This window comes from Necator americanus, chromosome IV (assembly GCF_031761385.1).
Source record: "Necator americanus strain Aroian chromosome IV, whole genome shotgun sequence".
Taxonomy (NCBI): Eukaryota; Metazoa; Nematoda; class Chromadorea; order Rhabditida; family Ancylostomatidae; genus Necator; species Necator americanus.
This window is the reverse complement of record NC_087374.1, coordinates 19,226,512-19,245,423: the sequence shown is the minus strand read 5'-3', so window position 1 is coordinate 19,245,423 and position 18,912 is coordinate 19,226,512. Positions and strand designations below refer to the sequence as shown.

The following is an 18,912-nucleotide window of genomic DNA, read 5'->3' as shown; positions in this document are numbered from 1 at the left end:
GCTCAGTAACTTCGTGTGTGGGGCGGGTGTAGTGTAGCGGTTAGAGGTTCCGCTTACTGCACAATCGATCGGAGGTTCGAATCCTAGTGCTCACCAAGCCTTTCATCCCTCCGGGGTCGGTAAATTGGTCCCAGACTTGTCTGGGAGGATAAAAACACTGACTTGACACATCGGCTAGCCACTGCAAGTCATTGTATAGGCCAGATACACGTTCGTTAACCTCAAACGATTCTGAATTGAAGTGAACGTGGGGGCGCATCCCAAGCGGATTGATTAACGCCAGAAACTTTATCCTTTATCCTTAACTTCGTGTGTATGTCGCAAAAGGTAAATGGGACGTTGCAACCGTTTTATACCCGTCCCCACTGCGCGTGTTGCTTTTCACTTCTACGAACTCCTCCGTGCGTCTGTTTCCTTGGACGAAATTGTGTCTATATTGTATTGGAATCGAAGGAGTGTTAGAAGCTAAAGTTGGACTATTCCCAAAATTTAGAACTGTCGCGTTTAGGAAGAAAACTATGGAATATTTCGTCTTTATTTATAGTAAAAAGAAGGAAGAAAACATTGTGAGAAAAACAGAATCCTAATTCTACAGAAAATGTCACTGCCACTAGTTCTTGATTAATTTTGATTAACTGATCAAGGAAGGAGAGCGAAGAGAACACCACAAAAAAGTCCGAAGTCCGGCTTTAGCCGGACATTCAGACTGGTATGAAAGATAAATATTATACTCTCCTCCACTCGGTAGACGCCTCCATTGCCCCTGTCCCAGAACTATTCCTCGGACTTTGATCTACACAACTGAATTAAACAGCGTTATTTAACACAAGGACGACCAAGCGAGTTTCTGCGTATCAGCCGGATGGGACCACACGTGAACTTTTGCCCGAATGCCGAATGTCCGACTTGATCGTCGCCGCAAGCAGATTACAGAACAAATCAAACATTTGATAACTCCTCATGAAGTATTCTTATCCTGCTGTCCCCAAGACCAACAGATATTGTCTCAAATAAAATCAAGAAAAAAGTGTCCTACCTCGGAGATTGTTGTCAACGTGTTAATGGGAGGACAACAACTTTGCGACGTAGTGGCGTATGAAACGCTCAATTTTCCGTCTTTGAATGCCCTAGGGGTAACTGACGATGTATGTGGTCTCGCGCACAAATCTATCAATCTCGTTGACCTTGCCTAACCTTCCACCGCACTTCTCCCTTCATAGCTCCACAGTTCTTCCACCTATAGCGAAGAATTCCTAGCATCATAGCAATAAATTCGTATTGAACCTGCTTCTGTAAGTTTCAAATGAGTCTATTTATTTGCTGTTGTTGTTTTCGTTGTTCACCAGAAACCATTTAAGTCTCCGCTTATCCATTTGGGAGTTTTAGTGAGTATTAGTATGAGGATTGTTAACCTGATCGTGTAACTTTTTCTTCTCTTTTTTTCGATTTTTGCTTTTTGCCATTTGAACACTTTGAAACAAAATGATATCAGTATCTTATCTGCATCTGAGTGCTTTTTGAGGTAATACGTACCCGCTTTAAGGATTTTATTCATTACTTGATACTCCGAGGCATGACATTACAAAACAATAGTACAGAGATAAGTTTTATTGACGAAACGGTGTTTGAGTTGGCAGTTTCGCTTCGTTTCTCATTATTTTTTCATCAATCAGTGACCACATATTCCCTTACCATACGTTCAACAATTCTAGTGGATTGTTTTCCTTTTTTTTCTAATTGAAATCATTCTTTTGATTATTTTCTGATTACGTTTACGGTTACGGTCGGGAAACGGTAACATGTTTTTCAACGATGGCTATCGTTTGCGTTTTTTTATGGCTTCGCAATCCTTATAAACCTAGCATCCATTCATACATCTCCTCCCCTTCCTCTTCCAGTAAATCCTCCTTTATTTCTTTTTGATATAATTAGAATTCATTCGTTTCCTCCTCTTCCCCTTCCTTATCCTATTTCAGCGGGTGCTTCTTGATTTTTCCGACCCAAAAAGCGAACAGAAATAATATACGAGAACACACTATAGCGTGATGGTTTTTTTTTTGCAACGAGAGTGCCGTGAACAATATTCTCGCTCTGATCTCAATTTAATCTTTAATTACTCGGATTTCTCCCTAATTATACCGAGAAATGCGTTGAGAAATCCTCATGAATGTGTGCAGATACAGTTACGACGTTGTTCTATTAATGTATTTATTTATGTAGAATACATGGATACTGTGTATTAAATTATACTACTCAATTTTTGTAAAGTTGAATTTATGAAAAACATAAGCTTCTCATTTTCTGTCAATATTTGTGCTCAGAAACATGAAAGGAATATTCTTTGAATTACTCTCGTCCAGAGAGAAAAAACCGGTCCCTCTCATCCTTTAATTAAAGGAAGGACTTTTGGGTTTTTTCCATGCGATGCTCCTCCTTTTCCCGCTTCTATCTAGATCAAATTTACCAGCATGCACGAGGTAACGAGCGATGTTTGGGATGCAGCTATCGATCCGCACTTCCATCCGATTGCTTTCATCGCTACCGCACTCAGTACGCGTCGTTCCATTGACGTGAGCAGCGATTCAACCTTCAAGCGATGATTTTATGAGTCAACGCGCGCGCGAACGAAACGTTCGAACACGATTGCAGCTGTACGGAGCGAGATCGTTTGCGGAACTCCACCAGGAAACTTTCGTTTTTGATCCGGTCTTCGCTTAACGCGCTTCTCACTGAATTACTCAGATTCATTGCTGCAGGTCGTTTTAAATGATTTTAAAAATGAGTAAAATTTTGGATCAGTTTTAATGCCACTTCTTAACCGGTTTTGTGTTAGAAAGTTTCAATTTGTTATTTTAAATCTTCAGAAGAAGTTTTTGTAAATGTTGTGGTGCAAATTTTCTGGTAGATCTTCTACAAATACATAAAAATTTATGAATTTTAGTTTATTTACAACACAAGAGACAAAAACAAAACACGACAAGACTTTCCTTCTCCGTTGTTCTGTTGAGGCTCAAGAAAACTCGTCCCAACTCTCTCTCGTGAAATTTCCGCCCATAACTCTCTTTCATATCCCTTTCTGTTTACTTTTCATACGCTCTTCGAAACTGACGCCATTGAGGCAAATAGAACTCGGAATTCTCGAAATCAGAGATCATCAAACTGGGGTATGTCTCAAATGTACGATTTTCTAACTGCTCAATTTCCTCAAAAAATCCTCACTTCTTGCCTTGCCCATTTCCACTAGTCACCCGATCTCTGATCTTCGAATCTACATCTATAGTCGGGCCAAAACGACGTGAACCACGGTGCAGATCTTGCTCTCCCAACCTGCGATCCACCGTACCTTCGTGTCTTCGAGCGCAACCGCTCACGCAATTGTACCGTGCTTCTTGTCGTTCTGACTCTACTATACTTATACTACAACCACATACTTACTTTTATCATACACATCTAAGCAGTAGCCTATATAAAAAACAAATTTATTTACCGAAAACAGAAATTATACATGGAAATAGCTAAGTGAAAACAATGCAAGAGCAAAAAACGTTGACAATCGTAGGGAGAATTTTGAAAGAAGTCTTCATGTATGCGTACTATCGAATATTCAGAAGTTGGAGTATAAAACAAATCCTCTTAATTCTTGCACCTATGCCCTTTTTCAACGGCTCATGTTGACGCATCGGCATCGGTGACTCACTGGACGTGCACTGCGTATCATCATTCAAGCGCCTACTATTTCTTTACGGTAGAAGAGGTACATAGGCGTGTTCCGTGGTTTTATGCGACTCCGTCCATGCACAGCCCAGGAATTCCAACTACATTTCAAATCAAGCACAGCCGAGGTTCCACAAACTTTTCATTGTCGATCCACAAGAACTCATTTTCTCACAAAAAGGCAAAAGTTTCGTTTTCCGAGTCAGAGCATCTTTTTTTCACACAAACTGTTTCTTTACCGACAATCGTCCTGGAGCTTCACTCGTTGTGACGGGATCTCTGTAAAAATCCAGAGTTGCACCTAAATTTTACGGAGTTATTTGTTTCCTGTGAATGCGACTGTCTATTTTGTTCCATATCAATTTTATTTGGATTTTTCTGCACTTCTTCCTCTATTCCCAATTCGTTGAATGTGATCACATTAACATTATTGTATTATCGTTTATTTTATCGGAGATACAAGTTGTACAAATTCTGCAGAATATATCCGTGATTCGGGAATCGTTTCAGGTTATCATCGACCCCGATGATGTATAAGGGGCGTGGTATAAAGGACCGTTCGCGGTCATGGTTATGCTAGCACATTATGACTTGTACGGTCAAAGAGTGCGGCAGACTACGCTGTGCCCACCTTTTCATCCAATTCCATTGCTGACAATTGTTCTACTCACCTGTACTCACATAATAAAGACATTCCACTGAACCACCTCTTTTTGGTCTGTTCAAATAGGGTTATCAAACTGTGTGAGTGGGTGACTAGAGACTTTGGGGTATTTTATAACCCTATTTGAACAGACCAAAAAGAGGTGGTTCAGTGGAATGTCTTTATTATGTGAGTACAGGTGAGTAGAACAATTGTCAGCAATAGAATTGGATGAAAAGGTGGGCAGAGCGTAGTCTGCCGCACTCTTTGACCGTACAAGTCGTAATACCTAGCATAACCATGACCGCGAACGGTCCTTTATACCACGCCCCTTATACATCATCGGGGTCGATGATACAGGTTCACGAACGCGTAACTGGCCTATACAATGACTTGCGCTGGCTAGCCGATGTGTCAAATCATTGTTTTTGTCCTCCCGGACAAGACTGGTACCAATTTATCGACCCCGGATGGATGAAAGACTTGGGGAGCACTAGAGCGGATTCGAACGATCGTGCAAGAAGCGGAACATCTTACCGACTGCGCCATGCCCGCCCCAAGTGAACGTGGGGGAGCATCCGTAGCGGATTGATTAACGCCAGAAACGTTATCCTTCATATCCGTGATTACGCTCAATTCTCTCTAGTATATGGGTCCTACATGATCCGGTCTCCCTTATGATGCAACTTATTACAAGAAGCCGACGCGTTGCGGCTTGCCCGCGTTCTACTCCCCGTTACAAGGTGCATCGCTGAGGTCACACAATGCAGTTTCTTTCTTGTTTGCTGATGCCACCTTCTTCTTTCATGTCTGCTTTTTTTGCTTTGACCGAGGGAAATTATTCCGAAAGGAGAAAAGGTGTGTGTGGTGAGCTACTTGCAGCATGTCATGTATTTCGTAAGGAATTTCCTTTGCGATCCTCATAGAGCTCCTTTCCTATGCAAATATTGCCAACATTAATCACAGCAGCCTTATTTCCTCAGAAAATTTCTTCAAATACTCATAACTATGCAGAGTTTTCGTTGCTTTGGAATAGCGCTCGCATAAGCTGACCTAAAGACAGCATTCCTGGGAATGTCTTCCTGGGAAATTCTGGAATTCTTCGAATTCAAAAGGAATTCGAGAGGTTTTTTTTCCTTACAATCATAACATCGAAACTACATTTTTCTCATAGTTTTGAAAGTACAGGTTTTTTTGTATTTTTGATGAATTTCGTGGTGCAGCAAACGAGGTTGTGATCTGCATTGAAGGGTTTTCCACGTGAATCTCTCTTGGAAATGTAGTCCCTTAAACGTTTAATTGACATCCGTTTCCTTCTTCCTTCTGCTCGTTGGAAGGAAGAGCAACAAAATTTCCCATGGGATCGGTCATTCATTTTCCTCCTACTTTATGTTGGAAAAAATAAGCGGTACGAAGCGAATGAATACATAGGATTTTCGAGGGCTTGTGAATCCAACGCAGTACATGTCTCAAAGTTCACATACTTCTTCGCTAACTTGCATTGTTTACTTAAGAGCAGTTGTTTGCTCGACCTCTTTGTCGGCTGTTGGTTCGTGTCAATGCTGTTCAGCTTCGATTTGATTCGGTCGTCAAAACTCCCCTTTTTCCGCGCGATTTGCATCAGCTTGTTCTAGATGACGGTCACCTACAATCGTGACGTTTCTCAGACGTCCATTGTGTCCTTCCTTAGGCTACAGTTGCGATGGCGTGGTTCCATATGGAAATCCGTGTTGAAGGTGGTTTTTTTAATTGCACGTGCATTTCTCTCTATTTCAATCTGGAATTTTACTTGGAATTAAATTCACGACAGATGTACCGCCAGAATTTCTCTTAAAGTATAATACGGTACTTGTATTCAATTTCTCCTAAGGTGTATCATGTATAGGTACGCAGTATACTCATTTAAATGAAAGTATTTATTAAGGATAACAAACGTAGTGACACATAATTATTCTCTTCATATTAGTCAGTTTCTTTCTTTTTTGAATATTTGTAGAAAAATAATAAGAAAAATATAAATAAGAAAATTGTTCTCCGCTTCCTTCACTTTTTCTCTGACATTCTGCATCACCTCGAAATCACATGCTCTCCGCAAATTGCGTGCAGCCTCCATGAGGGACAGTTCTCGTCCTGTTTCACAAGAGGAATATTGACGTGTAGAGTAGTACAACTAGGGCTATAACCACACAGAATTGTTATCGTATCTACGGTACTACAATGCTTTATTTAAGGAATTGACTATATTTACGACAGCGTTCGCGATTATTACGACAGTTTATCGAACTAATCACTTCCTATCAGAAGAGCAAAGAAGGTGAGATCGTTTTTTTCGTTAGAAGGGTGCATAAGGGTAACTAAAACAAAACGAAATCAGTCTTCAACACATTTGATGCCTGGATACGGATGGATTACAATGGTGAGAATGTCGCCAGAAGTAATTTTTTGTCACGTCAATGAGAATACTGTTTTCTGCGGTCCAAATGACATGTACTATAATTGACAGATAAATGTGGATGTTTTCCAGTATGACGAGATCACTAGAATTCGCCTCGTTCGCTGAGCAGTTTTTTTTTTCCGCTGCCCACTCCATATACATCATAATTAATGCCTAAAACGAGAAGATTAGAGTAAGACGAGGTCGCTGAAACTCATTTTTTGCAATGTCGAACTCCGTGTTTTTCCGTAGTCCGCACAGCACGAGTAGCATTTCGCCATTAACTACTTTGATAGGTAGGAATATTAATGAGTTGGTGTTCATCCAATTAATGCGTACGTTTGTAATATTGCGTTTCATTTCTGCACTGCACTTGCCTTTCCGTAACTTGAGTTGCCAGACCTGGAGATTTCTGGTTTTCCAATTTCTCTCTGTCGAGAGCACGGAAGAAGGACATAATACACATTCTACCCACAAACATCTATTTCTTTAAACATTACTTTGAAAACTTAAAACTTGTTGTATTTTTTGCATCAGATGCGCTTTCTCCATGATGCTTCGTGCTACGTTGCACGAAGATACGAAAGAGGTGATCATTCGCGAAAAGTGCATGAGAATTCAAGGATTCACTTGACACATCACATGAAGCCTTCAAACTCTTATTCCCTCTTTTTTATTCTCCTTCCTTCTCTTACTTCTTTTTCTTCTCTTTCTCCTATCCCTAAGAAAGGAACTTCTTTTGAATCAAAATCAAACATTTTAAAACATTTATGATTATCGTTGGTTGGATTTTTGACGAGTCTTTCTGCAGCCACATTTTACGCACACGTCTCATTGCTACGTGCGTAGAAATTGGGCTCATTAGGAATTCGCACACACCAAACTCCAAGTTTCTAGCCGTGAAGGAATCAGACATTAGAAAACGGCGGAAGTTTGATATATAGAGAAGTGAAACTGAAATTGAAAAATTCTTGACAATTTTTTGGTAGTATTAATTTGTGATTATATGAAATTATGCGGGTCGTACCGTAATTTAAGTTTTTTTCATTAATGTTTTTGTGGTTTAGGTTCTGGGACAATCTATCTGCATTATTTGATCAAAAGCTGGACTACATTCCGCTCACCTTCATGCTTGGTTTCTTCGTAACGATTATCGTCAGCAGATGGAACGAATACTTCAATAATATCGGATGGGTGGACAAGTAGGTGACTTGGATTTCAACTCTATTGTTGAAATACTTTTCGAGTTAAAAAGTATTAAATGAAAGAAGAGTGCTAATTTGTTGGACGACATACTTTCCTAGTTTCGAAATTTTGATTTCAAATTTTTAAGTTGGTATTTAGTACAGCATTGGTGATGTCCACCTATTTACGAGGAAACGATGAAAAAAGTCGGATGATGCGAAGAAATGTAATTCGATACATGGTGCTTACACAGGTATCTGGTTTCTGCTCACGAAAATGGTCCTCCATATGCCCTTTTTGTTCATCTACTTTTTATTATAATTCGTTTATTTATTTGCTTGTTTTTATCTGGATCACTTATTTGTATTCAACTTTATTTTATTTCTATTTAATTGTTTACAACTGTTTAACTAATTATATTCATTCCTTTCTTTATTTCTTAGTTCATCCATACTTTTATATTTTTGTGAAATCCAAATTTTCTTTTTTCTTCACGCAATCAGAACAGCTTTGCATTGATGGATATCTCCACATTTTCGAAGTAGTATCGTTCTCTGGATCATAGTTGCATAGCTAACATCTTTTCTGTCTCCATTACGTTTCAAGGTACTCCGAACATGGAAGTTGCTCGAATTTGCTGATTTGCTTTTTTTTCAAGTTAACTGGAACTTTGAAAATTACCACAATAACTTCTAGAACTACCAAAATTAATAACACAGTAGTTTCTGGAATCTGATTTTTTTACAAGGACAGACAAAATGAGAAGCTCACTTCAAAATGGCAAACAATTCTTTTCCATCCCGATATTTATTTAAGGAATTATTAATCTGCACGAGCGTTCTTAAGAAAACGGTATTTTCATCAATGGGACGAAGACATCCCGGAACAGCTTTTCCGGAATATGCTACCTTCACTTCAGGACAGCAGCTTGGTGTTCTTCGACGTCATCAAAATTATCTGTCCGTGGAGTAGATCTATGCCGAATCCTGCACATCTGCTAATTTGAGATGAGCAAATCCTGAGAATACGATTGTGATGATATTCGAAAGCCTCTTGAATGACTTTTTCCCCTTACCACCTATCTTTTTGCTGCTTTGGAGAAATTTTTGTATCACATCGCTGAATCGGAGACTGGCAGTCCTCATTTGGAGTCATACACTTGAAAAGGAGTTCCAGAAGATCTCAAATACAGCTGAAAGAAGACTAGTTCGAAAAGTGGACAAACCTAGGTGCAATCTGTCTAATCTGACTCTGTACGACTAATCTAACCTATGATTTGATTGAACAAAAAAAAACCTTTAATCACTGCTCCTTGATTGGAGCTCTTCACTGGAGTTGTTTCTGTAATTACGTCGTTTGAGAATGAAATTCCAGGTGCTAATCTTTCGAGATATTAGTATGCAAGTTCGACGTCGACTTCCCACTCTGGACACCGTGGTTGCTGCAGGTCCGTATTTCCTAGTGTGCTAAATTTGTCAATCTTCCTTAGAAGTATTCTATGTAGCGTTCGTTGCAGTTCTGCCAGTCAGCTCTTGTTTCACCCTTGTTTTCGTCTGGAAGTTTCTCAAAGTTGCAGGCTTTATGACTGAAGCGGAACGTGATAAATACGCTGTATACAACAACAAATTCAAAGAGATCCGATGTACACCTCATTTTCTTCCTGTGCATTGGTCATACACGATACTCTTTGAGGCGCGTACATCCGGTAAACTGAGCTGCGATCTGATGTTAAATGAGATCATCAAGGTCCGCTCTTTCCAATTTTCTTGGTCCAATGTTCTTTCTAACATGTTTCTTTCAGCACATTGGAGATTTTCGCCGTGGTCTTGCTCAGCTCGCCAATTTCGATTGGGTCCCTATTCCTTTGGTGTATCCTCAAGTTAGTTATTCATATGCTCTTCCATTGTAAAATGTACTGTTGGTTGTGTCCAGCCGAAAATGTCTCTTTGTCCAGATCAGAAGTTGAATTTTTGTGTAACAATCTCTCAGCGGCGATACTGTAGTTGTGAAGAACATAGGTGTACAAGATTTTTTGTGCCAGCATCCTCGTCTGTGATTGGTTCCCAGGACAGTGGGCGGGTCGGGCTGAAACACTCTGCACGCTCACTCTTCTAGTTAAATGTTTGAAACAAAGCATGTTGATGAAGTTTTACAGTTTAGTTCCAGGGAAAATGTAGTTGGCGGCAGATGAGGGGGTGGGGGCACTCAGTGGCGCCCTTATTTCTGGACACTCCATCTTACTTTTTTCTCTTAGTAACTTTAGCTTACAGGTCATAGATCCTCTAAGACTAATGATTAAGTGTTTGGGCCCCGATCGATTTGGTTATTCCCTACCAGAATTAAGGGCACCACGGAGTCCCCCCACCTACATTTTCCTCCATTCTGTTCTCGCGATATGATACATATAATCTTTAGGTAGTCTTCCTTGCTGTCAGAGCGTACTTCTTCCTTTGTCTTATTGCTCGACAATCTGTTCTTATCGACGGTGAACCACCAAAAGACGCGAATCCAGTAAGTGTTCTGTGTTTTTTGTTGTGTTTAAGGACTAAGAAACGCTGATTAGTCGTAATTTCTGAGCATCACTCTTTAAGTTGTATCCGTTGGTGCCTTTTGCTATGACTGCTCTTCAGTTCGTATTCTATGTTGGATGGATGAAGGTTAGATTTTTAGCTTCAATAGATTTCATTGCACATTTTCCCACTCTTTCTTGTTTATATACAGATATGTATATAAACAAGAAAGAGTGGGAAAATGTGCAATGAAATCTATTGAATTTATTTTGATCAAATTGAAAGAAAACTGCGGCTTTAATTATCAAATTCAGTTTTACAGGTGGCCGAAAGTCTTATGAATCCACTTGGTGAAGATGATGACGATTTTGAATGCAATTACCTGATCGACAGGAACCTTCGAGTGTGCTTTTAACTTTCTGTTTTCCTCATCATTTCGGTCTCTTTCTTCCTTTTTTCAAAGAAAATTCACTTTTAGGTCGGGTTAACAATAGTCGACGACTGCTACGGTGACCTACCACAACAGCAGAAAGATGGTTTTTGGGGAGCTGGTGGGTGAATTCGCATAGTCATACTATTGCCACTGTTCCTTTTTTCCACTAGCTCTCGCTTACGGTTATATTTGCGACTATTTTTCAGAGGCGATAGAACCATTGTACTCAGCTGATTCGGCTGTGAAACCTGTGAACCCACAGATTGGTTCCGCTGCTCACTATGAGTGCGTTTGCTTAGCAGATCATTCGTTCTTTCTCTCATTTCTTCCACTCCTTTTCACTCGGATGATTCGCTCAATCTCCTCAATCCACCCTCAGCACAATTTGATTCCGATAACGCTTCTATTTCAGGTTGGAACAAGACGAAGTCGTCATGATGCCTCATATTGCCGGAGATGACCTGGACGATCTGTCGATAGACGATGCAGAGGCGAGACTATTGCCTCGGGGTAGCCGAAAATATCGACTTCACGAAATATGCCAGAGGTCAAACATTGAATTTCACGGGTTTAGGTATCTCTGTTGTTTCTGTGAATCGTCATTGTGGTAGTCGCACAAGCCTTGCAAGTAGGAGAGGTGTCATCGACAGTATCCGCAAGCAATTTAGTCGGTAAGTTAATATTTTGTTAATTTGCTGTAACATCTTGAAACGTTGCATACCATTTTATCCTGTAAAGTTCTAAATCCTCTGGAATAAACAACACAATAAATTTTTTTCAGGACTTACATTTCTTTGGAAGACAGCTATTTTCGCTGCAAGCTTCTTCTGAGATGTTTGTAGAAATTAAATTTTTAGCTTTTAAATTTCGTATACTTTTGTGTTTTATAGTCATACTATCAATAGGCTAATCGATGGATTTTTGATCTTCACGTAGAAATTGTTGCGCCCATTCTGTCCATGTGGCGGATGTGGCGAATTCGGTCAGAGGTCCGCTGTTGCCAAACGGTCGAAACCATTCTAGTGCCAACCAAGCCTTTCATCCCTCGGGATCGATAAATTGGTACCAAACTTGTTCGGGAGCATAAAAATCCTCGCTTGATCATAGGCTGGCCGCGCAATTCATCGTATAGGCTAACACGCGTTCCAAAGCCTCAACGATTACGAATCGCAGTGAAAACGCGTTGGCGCATCCAAATGGATTGATACGCCAGTGACCCTATCCTTTTCATTGTGCCCATGTCTATTCCCGAAAGAGGTGCGGAGGACATCGGCGGTCGAACTTTGGTCACGAGTGCCCGAGTCCGCAGCAATTTGCGCTGAGCTACTTCACGAGATGGCAGTCTAACCCCTCAGGGTCCGTCTGTATATGCGTACGGCCAGGGGATCCTCGTCCCCATCCCAGCTCCCTTTTTGAAAACTTTAGGGTATCTAACCTCATAGTCGTAAAAAATACATTGGATCCAGGTCTATTACCGCTTGATATCCCAAATTCAGGGCTGGTGTAGCGCTCTCGGTAAGAGGTTTCGCTGTCTGCACGATCGATCGGAGGTTTGTATCCGCCCTAGTGCAAACCAAGTCGTTCATCCTTCCGGGGTCGATGAAGTGGTATCAGACATGATTGAGTGCGACAAGTATTCAGATGCTGCATTGTGGAAGGGATTGATGTTCAAGCAAATGAGTGTAATCAAGGTTTATTATTCTTAGAGACAGTATATTTACACACAAACATACATAGCGCTTTTCACAAATCCGTCCTATTTTTGGTCAAAAGTGGCGTTCCTTTCCGACCGAAAACTGCAGGGAGATAATTTGTTAGTTTCACATGTAATCGGCAGATCACTGGATTTCTTTGCTGTTTTTCTCCGAAAACGGCCGCATCCATTTTTTGCAGAAATGACATGCGAAAATTGTCACGACCAACTCGACTCAACATGTCGCAAATGTCCTTGAACAATGATCTGAAGACAACTATCGAAGGTGGAAGTTCACTGGATATTCTGAATGATCTTGCTGACGAAGCAGCACGAAATCCGATGCTTCTCACTCCAGACGGTGGTCAGTGGAATGTTCTAAACCACACATTTGCTTTCTTTTCGAATTCTAGTAGTTTTTCCAAATTTTTCATCTAGAAATATCACCGGCTAGCCCCCTGCGAAGATCTCCGGTGACCGAAACATTGACAACTGTGCCGGAAGAGGATGAGGAAAGTCAGCGAACACGGAATAGTGTCGATTTGAGGCGATGGAGACAGGAAGCGGAGAAAGATCGACGGCAACAATGAACCGACATTGTTCCTGGCTCGGCCGTCCTTTTTGAACCAATCTCTGCACTTGGGCTTACGAGAGAACTCTCCAGTTGCTTCAATTTTTGAATCTCTCACAAAAAACTCACTTTAAGTTAGCTTTAAGCGGTAATATGCTTTTGTAGTTTCGTAATAAGCAGCCATAGCAGATTACTTCTAGTACATCATGGGTAATATTTTTGGATCTGTGGGATTTCGGTAAGTATTTTATAAGAATTGGAGTACTCTATCGAGTATTTCTTTTTTTTCAAGCTGCTCGGAATCTTTCTTTCTTTGTTGTGCACATATCGCTGTTGTACCTCACTCACGAACGTATCGTACTGAGGATTTCAGTCACATTTTTAGATGTTGCGTCCGTCGATATATATTACTACGTAACAAAAGATACGGTATCTTTGTATGATCGCATTGTTGAATTATGAGTTGTTATCCCATTACCTTGAAAAGGAATTGTTTCTACTGCACTGTATGGATTATTGTAGCTACTAGTTTTTACCCGATTGTTATTGTTTGGATTACTTTGAGAGTAATATTTGTGATGAAAATGTCTAAAAAATCATTTTTGGCTCCTTGTCCTTTGTTTTTCAGGCCAATCAGGTGAATGTGACTTGGTGAGCATGTGTTTCAGTCAGCAACCGAGACTTACCGAGGAGGAGTTGTATACAGTCCGGGTCCCAATGTTAGGATATGACACACAAGGAACACGTGGACAGAGGAAATGCAGAAAGCGACAATGCAGGGAGAGTCCGAACCAGAGTCGTTCGGAAGTCAGCTCATCGTGACCGAGGTTCCTTGGTTTTGTGATGGCTAAATGCTCTCCAAGTATAGTAAGCCTTGACATCGCCATGATCTCATCTCTGGATCATACTTGACCGAGTTTCCTGGTAAGTGAAGAACAACCTTTCCACCGCAACCAGAAACCAGGATTCGAAGCAGCCCGTATGGCACGTCTGCCTCGTTTGCCTCCAGGAGGCAGTCAAGGTGGTGGGGGTCCACGCGTGGTTGGGCGGTGGCCGCATGCGCCGTCCCATCCCCTGCTGATTCGAGAACCCTTCAACCTTCCATCCTCCGCCTCCGAGAGAAGTCGTGAAAGCAGTCATCTCAGTGGTTCCTATATCGGGACAACCCCAAAATGCATCTATTTTTTCACTAACTCCTCCATGATGTTCTCAACAAATACAATTAGGAATGGAACAAAGTGAAAAAATATGGAAAAACAAGGTGAGACATGATTTCTGATGCCAACAAAGTTTTCCGCACAGCTCTAACTCTTAACAGATTTTTTGATAAGCACCCTTTATATACAGCTAAGCATTCATTCTTGCCAACATAAAGCTCATAGCAATCTTAAAGAAAAAGAAAAAAGTGCAGTTCAAGACTCGCAAATACGTCGCCAACGAGAGTTAAACTCTTAACCTTAACTCATCTTAACTCGTACCAGCAGCGGCTACATGCGCGCCGCTACGAATCTATCAGATTTTTTCCCAACCCCAGGTTTATTGTGCACATGATCACTGCGTTACGACCGCTACTAAAATGCAAATCCAACGCTTTCTAGCATAATAAGATAATAATACAATGATAAAATAATAGAACCATTGGCCTATGTAGATCACTAGGGTTACCCACAATAATGACACAGATGCTAGATTACTAGCTACGTTGTGAGTTAAGTATGCAGTTAAAAGCACAATTCCGCAGAATTTGACGGATTTTGCGACCGCCTTTCATGGCGTTCATTGCATGTTTTATCCTATCTCCGAAACCAGGACGGTACGACGCGCGTTTAGCAACAAACGGTCGGTTGATGACGAGGAACAATCAGACGTCTCAACTCTGCATGCCATACTATGTCTGGAACATAGATCAGTACCCGGACCATATCGACTCATGTACGGACGTTATCTTCTCCAGAAAACTGGGGATTGTGAAGAAGACTGGCGGAAGCCGTCGCCTCCCTCGTTCGTCTCTGCTGCCGGAACCGAATTTGTGGCAATCACTTCTCTTCCTGTATTTTCGACAATTTTGCAGTTACCCTCCAGCTAAATTGCTCCCGCTTTTCATGATATCACTGGAATTCCTACGGCATTTCCACGAACCCGCTAGTGAAGGAGTTAAGTCATTAGAGTAAGCTACACATTGTGAGTTTCCACCAAATTACTAACACTGTTAATGCTTAGGAGATTTTGGTTAGCCTGCGCCCTACATCCGGTCATTTTTTGTAAATGTTGTTCTCGAAATACCGCTGTGTGGAGTCGTGCAGTTTCTTCTGTGGCACGGTTCAGCCGCTTAGATGGGTTACAAGGAAATTTTTGCCGCTGCAGCTACTGCAGCTTTGCTGCTGCAAGTTAAAGCTAAGAAGGTTTGTACAAACAGTAGGGTGACTATTGACGCTTCGTATGAAGACCCAATTCAAATGCAATCATGATTGGTGGAACTGCTACGCTAGTCGACATTCTTTGAACTACTGATTTAACTTCGGATTTATGAGGAATATCCTGTAGCGTTTCTTTTTGACCACAGGAGTCCTAACGGAACATTAAAGCCCTTCACCAAAAAGGAACAAGTTGATGATAGCAATTTTATCGATAATCTATCGCACTGAAGAAGTGATATTCAGAGGATCTTTTGTATGTACAAATAAACGCAAACGAACGAAAATGTCACGGGTAATACCAAAATAACAAAAATACAATCAAATAAAGCAATTATAACGGAACAAGTACAGTAACTCAATGTTGACGTATAATAATTCAATGAATAGGAACTGAGACCCATGTTGAGTGTGTATGTGTGTGTCGGGTATTAGAACTATATATGTGCATGGATAAGAGATGTTAAAGGACCGTCAGGATCACGCTGAGGACGATGTCAAGTGTCAACTGTGCTAACTATATACGACAAACTATCACCTTCACTACCAACATTAAACTGAGCCTGCAGCGGACGAGTTAAAGCGTTGACGTTAAAACGACTACTGCCCTCCTATCTCTGGGTATGTAGCACTTCAATTTGGCTGGTGTACGGTAAGTACAGTGAATAGCATTTGCAATGAGAACATTTCCAGATTTCTAGTACAGCGGTAATAAAGTTAGAAAAAGAAACATTACGAACTGTACAGGACAACAAATGGATTCGTTCGAAGAGAAGTTTGAAAGGATTGTAAGCGCAAAAAAATAGGAACCTTCTCAAAGAGGAAACTCAGGGAAGCTTATGGCGTCGTATAGTTAGACGAACGGTTGGATGCTGTTTGATAAGTTGGATGGCTTCTTCATGTGTGAGACCTTTAGTATCACGACCGTTAATAGAAATTAACTGATCTCCCACCTGGAATCTATTCGTTCATCTTTAAGATAGTCGAAACGCTTACACCAACTCACCTTTAACCGTCCGTCAACCGCTGCAGGACCGTCTTCAGCGATACGCAGTACAAACAAAGGCATAGCACCGAACTCTTGCCCACCACGTATAGAGAAGCCGAACCCGCGTACGCCACGCTCCAGTTCGACTGAGATTATAGGGCCATCCTAGAATTTAACGTAAAATTCAGTTTCCAGAAATTTTGCTGTTAGAAAGGCACTTCGATAGAAAAGTTCTTATGTTAACGTCACATGCGGGAGCGGCTTGGCGGAAACATTTACTGGAAAGTTAGCGTAGAGGCTCTTTACAAGAAATAGTTGCCCTACACATACATTCCACATTCTTGAGTTAGCAGCACTCTACTTTCTTCACATTTTTGAATTACAGGGAATTTTATTCACACGAATTTTAACGGGACTTTCAAGAGAACATGGAAGGAAGAAGAGAACATGCTCTGCTGTTTCTTACTTTCACCGGGAATGTAGGCTTTTAACTTTGATCTGTGGCAGGAACCTTAAAGGCATCACCCCACGAATCGGGGGTGGTACGAGTTTCAGGCGGGTAATGCCTATACGGGACGTAGATTGTGGGAAGAGGGTGATTCCATTCATCTCCTCCTGTATCAGTGGAAACGGACGCTGTTTCTTCCTACGGCTTCTGTTGAAATGCGCAACCGTTGCGCCCGGCCCCTCCTGCGATTCGTGGAAAACCCACCATTAGGACGAATCGAAGGAGGGGCGAACGGTTGCGCATTGCAACAGAAACCGTCGTAAGAAGCAGTCGCGGTCGGGTGTTTACACTGATACAGGAAGAGATGAATGGAATCACTCTCAGCCCCACAATCTACGATCCCGTAGGGCATCACCCACTTGAAACCCGTACCACCCCAAATTCGTGGAGTAATGTCTTTAAGAGTGGAGTGTCATTAGTGTTGAAAGCATTGCAAAAATTGAAAATATGTCGACATTCAGTAATTTTCCGCACAATTTCAGTTTTCGCGACAGGGTCTTGATGCTTCTGTCTTCCTCCTGTGCTTCCCATCCGCTGCTGGCTAGCATACAATGCACCGTTCCCAGCGCTTGGATTCATGTTTTGTCTTGCGTTCTCCTGATCCGTGATCTGCAATCGATCTAGATGCTCCGTGAACTGTAAGGAAAGGTAGCCCGCCGCCACAATGTATATCCATCATCTGCGGCGCAGCTCCTCTAACCTACCCATTTAGAGAAACGATGACCCATAACTTAGGCTCTGTTAGTGCACTATGATTGGCCACGTGTACTGTGGACAGTAAAACTATGTAGTTTGATGTATACTGTCGCCGTGGTTATATACTAGTAGTCAATTAATTAATTCTCCGTAGTAATTTGTTTGCATTTATTCGTAGTTATTCGATTGTATTAGTGTTAATTGTGTTTAGCACTATTACATAGTTAGCAACCCTACTTTCTAGTTTTGTATTAAAGATAAGCCTTAATAAGTCATAATGTACCTGGCGAAAGAAAGACGTTGGATCTGAGTTACGCAAAAAGAGGCTGAAACAAGCGGAACCAGGACCTCTGTTCCGGCGGAATAGAGGTCCAGAAAGCCAAGCCCATCATGCCTTAGCCAAGCCCAAATCTTCTGGGTCCGGCCAGTGATGCCGGCAGCTCCTTCGGGAGGGAACCCGGTGCATGAGACTACATAATATTATGTAGCTGACATTACAGCTTGTTATGACAGAACTAGCACGATAAGCAAGAAAACATCAAAACGATGCTCATAATGAGTAAGCTGCTATTCTCAAAAGTACGACTATTTTATTATGTAATTAGTCTCTTGTAATTGAGCATCTCGTACTCAATTATCGGTTTGCAGTCTAAATCGTGAGTATATCCTTTTGGACGGCAAATGAGTGTTTTCAACCGACAGCTTGAAATTTGTAGCCTAAGTTTTTATACTACGGAAGGCGGCACCGGCTGACACTAATTCGGTTTCTGGAATCTGGAAAATAATCTTGAAAAGAGCCTAATAGCAATTGCCTTTTTCAGAGTTCAAAGGATTAAATCCACCGTTCTACATGTTTGAAAAGAGAAGCTTATTGTTACATACAGAAGCACATAAGCATAAGCATAAGCAATAAAGGTGTTAGGCGAAAGAAGTATTAACTTGGGAAACATAAGACATTGCTGTTGAATATGGAAAAGACGAAGAAATCTTTTTTTTTTCCTTTTGCGAGTCAAAATTCGAAGACACAGAAAAGCGGAGAGGGAATTGAGGGTTGGTCGAGAAAGAAGTTGAGAAGCTGGGGAAGAACCACAGAGACGGAGAGTGGATGTGTTGGATGCTGGGA

General features: G+C 41.2%; 3 protein-coding genes across 6 annotated transcripts in view; 2 read left to right on the top strand and 1 right to left on the bottom strand.

Moving 5' to 3' along the window:
• Positions 1–5,991: 5,991 nt before the first annotated feature.
• Positions 5,992–13,202, top strand: RB195_001907 (uncharacterized protein; the record flags this gene model as incomplete). 2 transcript variants are annotated; one of them, XM_064198899.1, is made up of 17 exons in its annotated part: positions 5,992–6,093; positions 6,589–6,671; positions 7,859–7,993; positions 8,136–8,229; positions 9,351–9,423; positions 9,553–9,722; positions 9,778–9,855; positions 10,392–10,487; positions 10,568–10,633; positions 10,809–10,889; positions 10,965–11,037; positions 11,126–11,204; positions 11,332–11,429; positions 11,494–11,590; positions 12,416–12,469; positions 12,813–12,976; positions 13,051–13,202. In XM_064198899.1, the coding sequence occupies 17 exons, from the start codon at positions 5,992–5,994 to the stop codon at positions 13,200–13,202; spliced, it is 1,695 nt and encodes a 564-aa protein (XP_064054780.1). The 2 variants fall into 2 exon arrangements, with proteins under 2 accessions (XP_064054780.1, XP_064054779.1); XM_064198898.1 differs by lacking the exon at positions 12,416–12,469.
• Positions 13,203–14,966: 1,764 nt separating this feature from the next.
• On the top strand, positions 14,967–15,269 carry RB195_001906 (uncharacterized protein; the record flags this gene model as incomplete). Its single annotated transcript, XM_064198897.1, has 1 exon — positions 14,967–15,269. One exon carries the CDS (start codon positions 14,967–14,969, stop codon positions 15,267–15,269), a length of 303 nt encoding a protein of 100 aa, XP_064054778.1.
• Positions 15,270–16,424: 1,155 nt separating this feature from the next.
• RB195_001904 (uncharacterized protein) overlaps positions 16,425–18,912 on the bottom strand; it is a gene marked incomplete at both ends in the record, with an annotated part of 57,247 nt that continues 54,759 nt past the window's right edge. For all 3 annotated transcript variants that reach the window (XM_064198894.1, XM_064198895.1, XM_064198893.1), the window contains 2 exons: positions 16,425–16,550; positions 16,604–16,750. In XM_064198894.1, coding sequence (XP_064054774.1) covers positions 16,425–16,550; positions 16,604–16,750 — 273 coding nt within the window. The remainder of the gene's footprint in view (positions 16,551–16,603; positions 16,751–18,912) is intronic.